Source organism: Odontesthes bonariensis, chromosome 22, assembly GCF_027942865.1.
Source record: "Odontesthes bonariensis isolate fOdoBon6 chromosome 22, fOdoBon6.hap1, whole genome shotgun sequence".
NCBI lineage: Eukaryota > Metazoa > Chordata > Actinopteri > Atheriniformes > Atherinopsidae > Odontesthes > Odontesthes bonariensis.
Genome location: NC_134527.1, coordinates 17,616,538 through 17,630,021, shown reverse-complemented (window position 1 = coordinate 17,630,021; position 13,484 = coordinate 17,616,538). Strand labels below are relative to the sequence as shown.

The 13,484-nt window shown below is 38.9% G+C and overlaps 2 protein-coding genes across 2 annotated transcripts; both read left to right on the top strand.

The window, feature by feature from the left end:
- The first annotated feature begins 791 nt into the window (after nt 1–791).
- cplx4a (complexin 4a) lies at nt 792–6,254 on the top strand. Its single transcript, XM_075456205.1, has 3 exons — nt 792–955; nt 3,424–3,511; nt 6,027–6,254. Exons 1-3 carry the CDS (start codon nt 792–794, stop codon nt 6,252–6,254), a joined length of 480 nt encoding a protein of 159 aa, XP_075312320.1.
- A 4,556-nt stretch (nt 6,255–10,810) lies between these two features.
- Nucleotides 10,811–13,400, top strand: rx3 (retinal homeobox gene 3). The gene is made up of 3 exons (XM_075455722.1): nt 10,811–11,201; nt 11,533–11,768; nt 12,470–13,400. Exons 1-3 carry the CDS (start codon nt 10,940–10,942, stop codon nt 12,917–12,919), a joined length of 948 nt encoding a protein of 315 aa, XP_075311837.1. The 5' UTR covers nt 10,811–10,939; the 3' UTR covers nt 12,920–13,400.
- The last annotated feature ends 84 nt before the right edge of the window (nt 13,401–13,484 follow it).

Sequence of the window (13,484 nt, the reverse complement as noted above, 5' to 3'; positions counted from 1 at the left end):
CTCAAAGATGCATTACTGAATGATAATAACAGAAACATTTTTAGGTTTTATGATAGACTTTGTTGCAGAGAAGTATTTCTGAAATGCTTGAATATTCAAAAATAACCTCCAGCATCCTCATTGGGTTTAATGGCAAGATGAAGGGAAAGTGGTGCAGTGATTGAGAGGCGTCTCCTCCCTGCGTGTCACCCTTCAGTCACTCATGCCCCCACTGAACAATAGCACTGCATGAAGGATAAACAGGTCCATAATCCCACTCCTCGCTCTCCTCTCGCTTGGTCTCAACTGTGTTAGCAGCACATGGGCCGGCCTGTACTTCACTAATATGATTAAGCACCAGTGGGCGGAAACAAAACAGCCTGTGTGTTGGTAAAAAGTGAGGATGACCATCCCCACAAAGCTTATCATGTGTTTTGCATCACGTTTTGCCAAAGAATGCTCAAAGTGTTTAAACTATTTTCAAAAATATATATTCACAAAGATCTGCATGATTTAAAAATAGTTTAAAAAAAAAAAAAAAAAGCAGGCCATCTGCCTCTTAGTATACTGAAGCAGGGGGGATTAAATCCAGATTATGCCCGAGGCAAAACGCGTGTGTGTGTGTCTGTTGCTTGTCGTCAGTGTGTCCTTGACTCCATAGACAAGCAGCAGGTTAGCTAGGGAGCTATCCCTGGATTTGACAGCTACAGGAAGCCAAGGCAAGGGGAACCAAAAGGGGAGCGGTATCATTTTTTTTTTTTATCTACCAAAACATCCTTATCCTCTCAGAGCTAACGCTCACGCAACTCAAGATGGCTTTCTTGATCAAGAGCATGATTGGGAACCCCCTGTCAGGAATGGGTATTGGTGGTGGAGGTGACAAAGAAGAGGAGGCCACCCCTACAGATCCAGCCAAAGCAGCAGGGATGACCCGTGAAGAGTATGAAGAGTACCAAAAACAGGTGGTGGAGGAAAAGTAAGTAACAACAAGGACCGAACTCCATAATGAATTGATGCCACTGGCCCAAGGAGGCCGTATGGCTGCAGAGTGTACATTCTGACCTTGACGTGCCGTTTCAGCACATCCTTTCACTGTTTACTTTCCCCTCTCTATCCCAACATGTAACTTTATGTTTTGTTTTTTTTAATTTTGTGATTACCCACGTGTTTGCAATTTTCACGAGGTTACAATAAGCAAACTGGGTTTTCGAGAGATGCATTTGTTTCTGAAGGTCACAGCAGAGGCATCCTTTCTTCTTTTTTTTTCTTCACTTTTCCACATAATACTCCACTGAGGCTAAATGGAGTGTTCATCCAGGAGCAATAATCTCTCATAATCTGTCCTCTCTGTCTGCACAAAGAACAATTACTGACAATATTTTTTGAGACACTCTATTCTGAATAGAAAACATTGAATAAATGTTTTACTTAAAAAATTGATACATTGACTTTTGGGTAGTAAATAATGCTGCCTTTGAATGATTAATACTTTAATCACAAATCCTCGTTTGCTTTGGCTGCTTTGAAAGGGGCCATATGAATAAGCAACAGGTTTTCTCTTCTTTTCATGAAAGTTAATATTTAAGTAATACAACTGTTTCATACTGACTTATCAGCCAAAAAAATCACCTGAATTGATATTTGTTTTCCAAATGTGATAAACCTGGATCTACCTTTTTTGAAACAGAGTAGATTCTGTGGAAAGAGGCAGATTCATTCAGTCTGTGTTACGTAAACAGATTAATGCAGCCTGTCCAATCCCACGTATTTTGATTTAAGTTGTTTGTTTTAGAGAATGACGTAAAACCAAAGCATTTGTTTTACCTGCACAATTCTATTCAGTTCTAAAACAAGAAATGATGTTCTGCACAAGTATTCAATGTTATTCAATAAGATGGCCATGAAAGATGAGACATCAGAGTATGCTCCTCTGAAAAGCTGAACATCTGTAAAATCTGGCTATAAGAATATTGTAACAAATCATTGTTTGTGTGAAACCATGTTGCATTTTGGCCCGAGCACCGAAGTCAGTGAGAAGATCTATTGGATGCCTGGTGTTGTTGTTTCACTACAGTTCAAGTTGTGTCGTCTTAGCTTAGTTTCAAATCTACTTGACTCAGTCTGAGCTAATAATCCCATCTTTAATTGGCTGAGGGGAAAGTGCACGAGGGCAGTACTGAAAATGCAGGGGTATCCATAGGGTCTCACTAATTATAGGTGGTTATAAAACAGGGGTAAGATTAATATCAGCAAATCGACTTTCATAAAATGGAATCATGATCCAAGAATGGTGATGCAATATTCTGAAGCCATTTACTATTTCTAAGTGGTTATTTTCTGTTTTATGCAGATGAAGCTGCAAGGTGTAGTTGGGCGTTACATGGTTCTATCAAAAGGGACTTACAAGTGAGGAACACACTGAGGGACATTGTGAGCTGAGTATCTTGCATAAGGACACTTCGACCTGTAGACTGAGGAAGTTGGGGATCAGACCAGCAGTCTTCTGACAGAGAGACAACAATTCTACTCTCTGAACTGCGTCCTCCTGAGCCATGTCTATGATTCTGTTGTGACGAAAATGAAACATTCTTAGGCTTCTTGGTTGAATAATGTATTTCTGAGGACAGCAGTTCTCTTTCAGAAGGCGCAAAATAACCATGTGAAAATAAATGTTTTATAAATTTAGCTAAAGACTTTACAGCAGAAAGTGTATTAAAGACTCAAAGCAATAAAACCTCTTGAATTCAGCTTTAACATGCACGAGAAACAACATAAGTGCGCATATCCAAAATTTGGCTTTAAATTACATGATGTAAGGCAAGGCAAGGCAAGGCAAGTTTATTTGTACAGCACAATTCAACTACAAGGCGATTCAAAGTGCTTTACAGAGACATTAAAACAGTAGAAATAAAAAGCATGATTTAAATTTTAAACAAAAAAGAAAAAAATAAGAACAAACAATAGATAAAATTAGATAAAATCAGTAGTTAAAATGTGATTAAGTTTTGAGCTTTATTCAAACGTAGCTGAAAATAGGTGCGTCTTCAACCTGGACTTAAATACACTGAGTGTTTCAGCTGATCTGAGGCTTTCTGGGAGTTTGTTCCAGACATGTGGAGCATAGAACAGAAAATACTGTAATGAAACCCTTTTTAGGCATCAACATCACTAGCCCATATGACGTGGATGTATCATTTTGGATGAGTGTTAAATTAAAGCAAAATGTTATGAATCTCAAGTAAAAAAACAAACTAATTCCCATGAAAATCTAAACACCGAAAAATTGTTTTGTTTTAATGGCAAACACAATCTCACACATGGACCCAAGCAAAGGAAGCAGATGCAAAGCAGCCATCTTTCATAGCAACTAATCTTGAAGGTTTTTTTGCATCCTGCAGTAAAGGTCACTGAACTAATGATGTTGCTTTTTTTTTGTCTATCCAGAATGGAGAGAGATGCAGACTTCTTACACAAAAAGGCAGAGAGGGCAACACTCAGGGTGTGCCTCAGGGATAAATACAGACTGCCAAAGGTAAACACTTTGAATTTTAATCCCTGCAGCTGCATAGAAACGTATACTTTAAAAGAACATGTGATTCTGCATTCTAAACACCATAATAATAAGACACAATGGTTAATTCCAAGTTGATTACTACTAATATAGCATTTAAGTTTTTACCCTATATTTAGTATTCATAAACAGTATACATTTGATGAATGAATGTTGATAACACTCACCACAGCTGTAAACAAATATAAGACTCATTCATGGTGTTTATTAAAGTATGTTTTATTGAAAATCCTTATAGTTTAAAACAACTATACAATGCTTATTTATATATATAAATTGTCATTCCAGTGTTTATACATTAGCCTAGAGGGGATACACTTGTTGACAAATGCATGAACGAACACTTACATACAACATTAGTATCTTGCGAAGCATTTAAACTATGTTAAAATAATATTTTTATATTTATTTTTTGTTGATTTGTGAAGAATTTTTTTTAATCATATCATATCATAGAGCAAATGTAGTAAGAGTGATTATGAAAGAGATTATTTCATTGAACGGTTTTACTCCCAGTGACAGAAAGAAGCTCAATTTGAGCTTAGAGGCCTGCCTGCGCAGGCGGAAGTAGCTGTTCCACGGTTAGCTGAGGTTACCTTAATCTAACAGCAGCATTTGCCAGCTGCATCTTGGAAAACAGGAGGTGGCAACCATGCCGGAGATTAGTGAGAGAGACTTTCAGCCAAGATCTGCAAGACGTTAGCCTCTATGTCCCATGTTGCACCTTGAGACTTAGAAAGCCAAATGCCAGATGAGCAGGTGTTCCAGGCTCATTAGGCAGAACCAAGCAGAGTGAACTGGAGTCAAGAAACTACAACATTTACTAAAGTGGATCTAAACTGAGGATTTCCAGGATTTCAAAGGTCGCTTGACTGGAAAAATAAACTGTAATGGCAGGAGCCAATAAGGTATGTAGGGATTTAACTGAAGACATCTAAACATAAAAACCTATGGAGGTGTCTATGAAAGGACTAAAAGGGAGCTTTAAAAAAGGCTTGTGATTTAAATGCAGTGATGACCTTGTCTGTTAGATGCATTTCTAATAGTCCTCTCTAATTGACAAGCTGTTGTTCAGTTTTCTGTTTCTATCAATTGGTGTATTTCCTTTCACTAGTCCTTTTTTTGAGCTGGCACCATAAGAATATGCTGAGTTGGAGCCAATATGTATAAATCTGATTATACTCTCTAAAAGATGCTTTCATTGCTCATCACTCTGAAATGGAACAAATGACAATAGTGAAAGTGTCTTTGTTGGAGCTGAAATCTGCACTTTAATTGGATTTTCATCATGGATAAGACAGTAAAAAGGACTCTATTATGTTGCTTCTTCTGTAGGTATGTGGTTGAGAGCATACAAACAGGCTATCAATGTGAATCAGAAAAGAAAAAGTACATTTAATGAAGCAAGCATACAACAACAGTAGAAAGAAGTCGTTGCTGTTCATCTAAATGGAATTAGGGTCTCGTGCAACTCTACAGAAGAGCTATCTTTAGATTATGGTTGGGACTCTGAGAAGAAAGGCTAAACCAGGTCTGAGATAATCCGACAGATTGAAGTTTAAAGTAGACACGGTACAGTGCCGACTGCAAGACTATTCCAGATATTAAGTGATAAGATTTAGAATTTTGAAAACGCTTTCAAACGTCAACAAAACACTAATGTGACACAATATAAAGCGTTGCAGTATGGCTATTACAGAGGGAAAACGTCTCGGCTTCACAAAAACATAGCAAACACAGACAACAAGGATATCCTCGAGTGCAGTTACTTGAATGAGGATTAACACAGATCCAACAGTTCATCTGGTTGTTTGTTGCCTTGTTTGCATAGTCATCTGGTAATGATTTAAAACCAAAACAAGCCCATTTAAAAGCTATTTAAGCGTAAAAATCTAATGACAGAACTTTATGAATCCAAAATGTCTCCTTTTTTTAAAAAAAATCAGTGACGTTTTCTGAGAAGCCAAAGTCCTTTTATGCAATGTTTGTTAGACTGGAGGCCAGTTATGGAAGCCAGGCAACATGTTAATCCTGTAAACTGCCTTTACACCAGCCTGTAGGCTGTTTGCGCTCTGTTCTGAGCAAATGTACAAACCTGTGCAGTCTTTTGTTGAACACAAAAAGTAATAACATACCACACGGTTGACGTGATGCCACTTGAAGCAACTTCTAAATTAACTTGACCGATAGTAGTAATAAGCTGAAAGTCTATTTCAGACTTTTCAAAAATGATCTTGTTCTACCCAATGAAAAAGGATCATTTTATATTATTGTTAAATCTTGCAAACTACTAAAAAAAATGATTTCCATCAAGACAAAGGATTATTTTTCTCTTTTAAGTTTTACATACATGAATGTAAAAAAACATTTAAAAGAGACTTTACTGGCATATTTGTTCCCGTTGATATCAGAAATCAGATTTGCACACTTGCACTGGCTCTTACAGTGTTCTCTATCCCATTGTTGACACGTGCAGAGCGAGCAGGACGACAACATGCTTGAGATGGTCGGGGACGACGTGGATGTGCCCGAGGAGCTGCTCAAGATGGTGGACGAGGATGCCACCGAGGAGGAGGGCAAGGAGTCCATGATGGGCCAGTTTCAAAACTTGCAGAACATGGACATGGACCAGCTGAAGGAGAAGGCCTCAGCCACGGTTACCGAGCTCAAGAGCAAAGCAGAGGAGAAGTGCTCTGTCATGTGAATAGCCAAGGAGGGTGTATGTGTTTGAATCATGCTGAGGAGGAAGAGAGAAGAGACAGGATGATAAGTAATAACAATAATTTCAACACTTTTGGGGAAGCTACAGACCAAGCTGTGTTAACAAGTCTGCGATTCAGTGTGTTCCCTTTTACAGAAAGAATTTCATCTTCATATCATAAAAAAAAGCCACAAAAGAGTGTTATTTTAGAACAACCAATCTGCATTTACAAAAGCATATAATGTAAAAGTTTCCCTGTTACCTCATTACTGAAAGGGCAATGATTTACCCATTAAATTAAAATACACTTCTCCCAAAATATTGTGTGATGTAAAGTTCACTTTTTTCTTTGTTTGTTATAAAATGAGACAGTTTAGTCTCTAAAAGTGTGTTTTTCAGTCAAATGAACAAAGATATATCATGACTTGCTGATAGAAAACCAATCCCATCTGAGTATCACTACTTTCCTTTTGTATGTGGTGTTTGAATTAAGTATGTTCCGTAGTTTCTCTCTTTTGGTGTTACTACAAAAGCAACTAACCATCACAGGTTTTGACATATATATCTGTATTAAAAACTGTTGAGCTTGAAATGTCTGCAGAGATATTTGCAATTTTGCACAAATCCAAATACATCGTACATGAGCATTTATGAAAATGCATGGAGGTACTTCACGCTGAGAAAACAAATGTATCGGTCAAATAAAGATGTATATTGAGTAAAACAATGGGTCAGTTTGTGTTGCAAAGCTTGAAAAGACCTCCTTAAAGGTTCAATTTCCTCATCTGTCAGACATATACAGCTTTTACACATAAACTGAGCTCCGTGTGTTTGGAAGCCAGTTATAAGTAATCAAAACTATCAATAATCCATCATGGTTTGGGAAAAAGATGAAAAAAATATTTAAGTTGATGCATAAAGTTTTATGTTTAAAGTTTTTATTTCAAGTCCTCTGTGGCTTTTCAGATTTTCAGTTGCCCGGATATTCAGCTGCACAGGCCTTAAATATTTAACATTGGGCTGCTACAAATAATCCTATTTGCAGGAATCAGGGATAATGCAGTGAAAAAGGAATGGGTCTTAATTTAATTGGGCATTATCCAAACAGTTAGTAATGATGCAGGGGTGGCTGAGGAGCGACAATGTTCAGAGTTTCACACGAGACCAAGTTTGAACGGCTGTGGATTTGTGAAGTCTGGAGATTACATCTAATAGGATCAGCACAGCCAAGGTTGTCAGCATGTGCCCTCTGTCTCTCCCTCTGTCTCCGTCTTTCTCTTCATAGTCTTAAAGTGTTAGATATTTCATCCTTTTTTTAACTTTAAAATACAGTACAAGACACTGTGCAAAAATGCCAAAAGCTGTTACATTCATATTCAAGTAGGAAACAACAAAACTCTCAGCATTTCAGGATGGCTGCACATACACAATTGCTAAAGTTAAGTTAGAGCGAGTGATTCCAAACAATATTTAGAAATTTTCTTATGGTCATGAATAGACTGGACACGGAAAAACATTTTGGGAATATCTGCAGTATAAAGGTTTAAAATGTTAAATGCTGTCAAACTAAAAGGAAAGTTAGGCTTTAATGGTTGACATTGATAAGTAATAAATGAATAGCTTGTCAATATGAACTGAAATAACTTTAGGTAATAAAATTGTTGATAAACATAAACTGGCTGACATGAAACTTGCTGGAGAAAAGCGGAAATTGTTCACGGTGTTGAATAAATGGTTGAAAAAGCTGTGGAAATGAAAAACAGAAACATTTGAAGTGGAAATAAGTATTAAATAAATGCACAAGCAGTTCAATTAGTTAGTAAAGATGAATGGTCGAAATCAATAGATGCATACTGCATTTAATGGCATAAACTGTTGAAATTATTCCCATCAGTTAGACTGATGAAGTCTCTTGGATGAAATATCTAAAGAACCAATGAGAAGTCTACTTGAACTTTCTTTTAGTACTATAGATCGTTAGATAGAGGTAAGTTGTAGTTTGTGAATTTTGCAGAAATTGTTGAAAACCAGCCTGCACTCCATCTCTTCATGTCTTTGTTGGAATAGATACACACCTGCCCACATACAGTTCCTTAAAGTTTACGCCTAAATATCATCTTTGCTGTTTAATTTCAGATCTGTTGTGGTCAAATGTTTTAATGGCAGTACATCAAAGATTCGACGGGTTCTTCTCTTACTCCAACCAATTTGGCTTGGCAGTTTTTACCTCTTACCTTGGTGGTTTTACTGCCTTAAACTATATTAGTGGATTCCGTTTAAACTCAGAAGTCCGAATTTTTACTTGACAATAGGAAAAAAAAAAAAAAAAAAAAACGTTTCGCAAAGTCAGATTTCCAACTTGGAAAAACAAAGGAACCTCATCAGCCCTGCCTTCAGTACCCAATATGGCTGCCCTGTGCATGAGAAGTGGCATTAGTGGCTTTAATAAACTGCTAAAACATCTTTTAGTTTGTGTCTCATTAAATCAGTTGCATGCACAATACTCCAACCTCCATATTGCTATGATGTCTGTATGCACTAAAGATAGTGCAAGGTGTTGTCATCAACTCGTTTCGCTTATAATAGTCTCCCCATTAAGCACATAACAAATACTGGTTTTCTGACAGAGTGGAACTTCGGTGTGATGTCATTCCCAGCTCTGGGATCTGACTTCAGAGGTAAAGGGCAATGCGGTAAAAGTTTATAACTGCATTTCCATCTAAAGTTCACAAATGAGCTGGTCTGTTGTAATATTGACTGTTTGGGCTACACACAAAAAAACGCACCAACCCTGACAAAAAACATAACCTGTTGTTCTTACATTTACCCAAATGAGATTTGAGTTTTACCTTTGGACAGAACAGTGTAGCTGTTGGCCTCTCCCTCTACTCCTTAATCCTGGAGTGCAGTAACCAGTCATAGCTTTGTGATACATATTATTTATTCCCTCTCAGCAAGAAAACAATATTCCCAAATACCGAAGAGCCTAATTTAGACTTAGGTCTTTGTTTTTTTGGATATATTTGTTGAACTTAAGACATTTTTTTTAACTCTCAAAGAAAAAAGTCTCAAGCTGTTGACTCGTTCCCAATGTGTGATTGGGTTCTGGCTGCAATATCCAAGGTTCAAGTAGAAGTTTGTCCATATAATCCTCTACAATAATGTCCTCGTGATACTGTTTAGACTGGGAAAAAAAAAGGTATGAAGAACAGTTTCAAAATGCATTGACAAACCAGTAATTGTCTGTGCATTAATGGTGACACTGGAGTGTCGTACTTCTGTCGTGCTGGACTAGAAGTATAATTCAGCCTGTGCGCGCAATCATTAAGCTGATGAGAAACAATGCGTAAGTTTGCCAAAGTCATGACATAACTGCCATCTTAACAATAAAACGAAGTGAGTTCAAACTCAAAGAACTTTTTCACGTAAGAACCCTCTGTCACGAAACTGAGACGTGGCTCTCAGACACAGATGGCAAGTTGTGCCAGCACCATCCCTTTTTTCACGACTGATTGTTTTTCAAATTTACGGAGTAACTGTGGCAACTCTGTTGTCACCTCCCATGCCCATGCACTGCTTGCAAGTTTTTTTTTTGTGAAACTGTTCAAAAAGGGTGTCGCAAGCTGTAGCTTTGTTTGTCCACGATATTAAACACTGTCGTGGTGGACACAAGAAAATAAGGGGGAATCTCTAAAATGCTTTGCAGTACTAATTGGTGTTCATTTAGCATCTCGCTGTCTCCCCGAGGCACACCTCCTCTTTTGGGCGAGCAGAGGTCAGCTTCTTTAATTAGGAAAAGCTAAATAGTTTTAGGGGTTTTAACTCTTTTCAGTAAAATAATGTAATCCCCTTAAGCAGGATTACCACACTGCTGTCAATCTTTGTTTGCTGTTAAGTGGCTATAGCTTCAAATTGTTATTGTTTGTGCTTTGTCACTTTGTTTGACTCAGCACCTATAAGACCTTTTATTTTTAAAAGAAAAAAGAAAAAAAAATGGCAGAAACATGATTTAATTTCACTTAATGAAGCCATTCAAGTGTTCAAGTGTCTTATTCAACACGTGTCAGGGGGTGCATGATCTTTTCTTTAGATCAATAAAACAAACAGTTCTTCAAATATAAAGTCCATTCATTTTTGGCAACAATATCTTGACGACTTGATTAAATATTAAGCTGTCATCTTGCAATCCTTGTCCTTACCAGAAATCTTGTAATTATGATTTTGTTGTACCTTAATCTTTGGGCCTAATCTTCCCCTTTTTCACAGACTGACATGAACATGACATCTGGAGGAGTGGAAAGACGGTTTTAAGATTTATGTAAGTGGGTTTAGAGCCAGCACTGGTGCTGGTGCACTTGGGATGGGGAGGAGCAAGGGAGGGTGTGGAGGTTGGTGCCCGCAAGGGCGCACAGTTACCCTAAATCCAGCAGGACTGAATCCAACAGGACGTCCCCTCTGTGACGTGGGACGGGGGGGTGCCGCACGAGCAGGGGGTCTTACAGAAGGCACTACTTTAAAAGCCGACACCGAAGATGCTCCACAACCACTGACCGAGACGCGAGTGCGTAACCCGTGCGCAAGTTTTTCCAACCTCTTTAGATTTGAGCGAAAAGTAAGAGCAAGAAACGCACTGAGAAGACGTCGGAGCGAGTTTATTCTGACAGTATTTTTCTGGACTTTACTAACAAATGTGGCTTCTTGGATCAAGTTCCCAAGTGATGATGACGGATGAGCGCTTGTCTCCCTCCGCGCGCTCCGTCCAGAGTCCGGGGAACATTCCGTCCACAGTCCACAGCATAGAGGCCATACTGGGATTTAAAGAGGACACCATCTTCCACAAATCAGCCTCCTACGGCGTGACAGAAAAAGTCCAGGTCAAAGATGCAGAGCGCAGCGGGACTGTGGTTGTGACCCAAGTGAAGAAAGGTCATTACTCAGACAGCTGTGACGGTAAGTTTTACATTCGTTTAAGTGAAAACTACAGGCTGTTTATTGCACGCGGTCTCATCTGTTGTAGGTTTGCACAGTTTTAAATCCACAGATAACCCGTCACTTTCACTATTTTCTCAAGAAAATTGTTGTATTTTATTTTTGCTTATAGCGCCAAATTTTGTAGAGGTTCGTCAAGTGAGAACAAATCTTTTTTTATAGCCTAAAGGGGAGCTGGCTTACGAGAAACTAACATAATTTTACTTTAAGGGCCAAAACGTTTTTTTTAATTTTTTTTTTTATTATTATTCCACGCTTTTTCTTGAGTCCTCACGCTGTCTCCTCCCGGCAGGTGTGTGTTGTGGCAGCAGCACAGGTGAAGCCTCCGTGTGTCCGGACTCGCCGGACAGAGACGGCAAACTGTCCGACGATGAAAACCAGAAGAAGAAGCATCGGCGGAACAGAACCACCTTCACCACCTTCCAGCTCCACGAACTGGAACGAGCTTTCGAGAAGTCCCACTACCCGGACGTTTACAGCAGAGAGGAGCTGGCCCTTAAGGTCAACCTACCGGAGGTCCGAGTGCAGGTATGTCACTAATCACACGCTCGGCCTGTAGGCCACAGAAATAATGATGGCCGCTTATGTAGGCTGTAAATAAGGCCATATCTGCATTTCTATTTAGTTTTTACTTGCAGAACTCAAACTATAGGCTAAGTACAACGCGATTCAGCTAAATTCAAAGTTTGCTTTAGATTTTCATTTTATTCGTTCGTAGGCTACAGTTATAAAAAATGTACTCTATTATATTTTAAATGTGAGGATATTTTGCCGTTGTAGGCTCATAGTCTGAATGTAAAAGTTTTTAAAAATGCTCCCGGTTTTGTAGCCCATTATTTACATACGCTTAATGAAACGGGGAAGACGGAGCAAATTTTACTTTTTTGCATATTTTCTATCTATATTTATCTATCCGTCTGTTTTGTATAAATAGCTTTAATCAAAGTTAAACCTTTAAATGATTAAAAAAAAGGCCAGTTATTCTCTTGAAATGTAAAGGTTATAAGAGTCATTCTTTATTTACTAAAATGAAACAACTTGAATAAAATCTTGAAATCTCCACTGCCACTTGACGAGTACTTTCTTCTTTTACATTTGAATTTATCTAAATGCTGCCATACTATGCGTTGTCTTACATTAAAGGCTCACATTTAAAAAAGAAAGAAAAAGCAGTAAAGATAGGGACTGCATTTTAAAAGCGCTCAAAGAGTTCACCTCTTTCTTTTTAGGTGTGGTTCCAAAACCGGCGGGCCAAGTGGCGTCGTCAGGAGAAGCTGGAGGTGAGCTCCATCAAGCTGCAAGATACCCCCTCCTCTTCTCTGCTCTCCTTCAGCCGCTCCCCCACCAGCTCCCTTGGCTCCGGGCTCCAACTCGACCCCTGGCTCTCCTGCCCGATCACCACCTCCGCCTCCCTGCAGTCACTGCCAGGCTTCATCAGCAGCACGCAGAGTCTCCCGGGCACCTACACTCCTTCGCCACCCCCTTCCATGCCCTCTAACTTGTCAGCCTCTTTATTCAACTCCCAAGCCCTGGGACACGGCCCTCACCTGCACCACATTGGCTCTATGTGCCCCCCGGCCCCAGCATACCAGTGCTCAGCTGACCCCAGGAACTCCAGTATTGCCTCACTGAGGATGAAGGCCAAGGAACACATTCACTCAATTGGGAAGACGTGGTGATACTGGGTGGGAGTTCTAAGTGGACACGAAGACCCAGAATGCGCCACGCAGAATTTTTGGAAAAACTTTATCCTCCCGCTGATAGGATTGTAAAATTTTGGAATTTCTGAAGTGCCAGAGCTCCACTTTCCCTCCAGGATTCAAGACTTCCTCATCAATTACACAAGATTTCCTGAAGAGCTGTGGCACAGACTGTCAAGTAACTACTAAACACTTACGATTGATTATGTTCTGGTGTTTTTCTTCTCCTTTATTATCTTTGTAAATCGTTTTTACTTTTAACTTTTACAGTCAGCGAGCCGTATCCCATTCTTATACATTCCTGTGTTGCCAATATAACAAATACATTCCATCGATATCTGTTTATTCTGCTCATAGTAATGGAGCACCATTAATTCTGGACCATATTCATGGTCATTTTCATAAACAATGTAACAATTGTTGTTTTTTTTCTCCAAAGAATAAACTTCATATTTACAAATGTATGGCTTCTCGAATTTTCCTAAACAGTTTGGCACTTTTGGGATGAGGATATTTGTGTTTGATACCTGACGGAATTAGAATA

Coding starts and splice junctions, on each gene's coding strand:
- rx3 (XM_075455722.1), top strand. CDS start 10,940: ATGTGGCTTCTTGGATCAAGTTCCCAAGTGATGATGACGGATGAGCGC. Junction 11,202..11,532: donor TTACTCAGACAGCTGTGACG/GTAAGTTTTACA, acceptor TCCTCCCGGCAG/GTGTGTGTTGTGGCAGCAGC. Junction 11,769..12,469: donor TACCGGAGGTCCGAGTGCAG/GTATGTCACTAA, acceptor CTTTCTTTTTAG/GTGTGGTTCCAAAACCGGCG.
- cplx4a (XM_075456205.1), top strand. CDS start 792: ATGGCTTTCTTGATCAAGAGCATGATTGGGAACCCCCTGTCAGGAATG. Junction 956..3,423: donor AAACAGGTGGTGGAGGAAAA/GTAAGTAACAAC, acceptor TTGTCTATCCAG/AATGGAGAGAGATGCAGACT. Junction 3,512..6,026: donor ATAAATACAGACTGCCAAAG/GTAAACACTTTG, acceptor TGACACGTGCAG/AGCGAGCAGGACGACAACAT.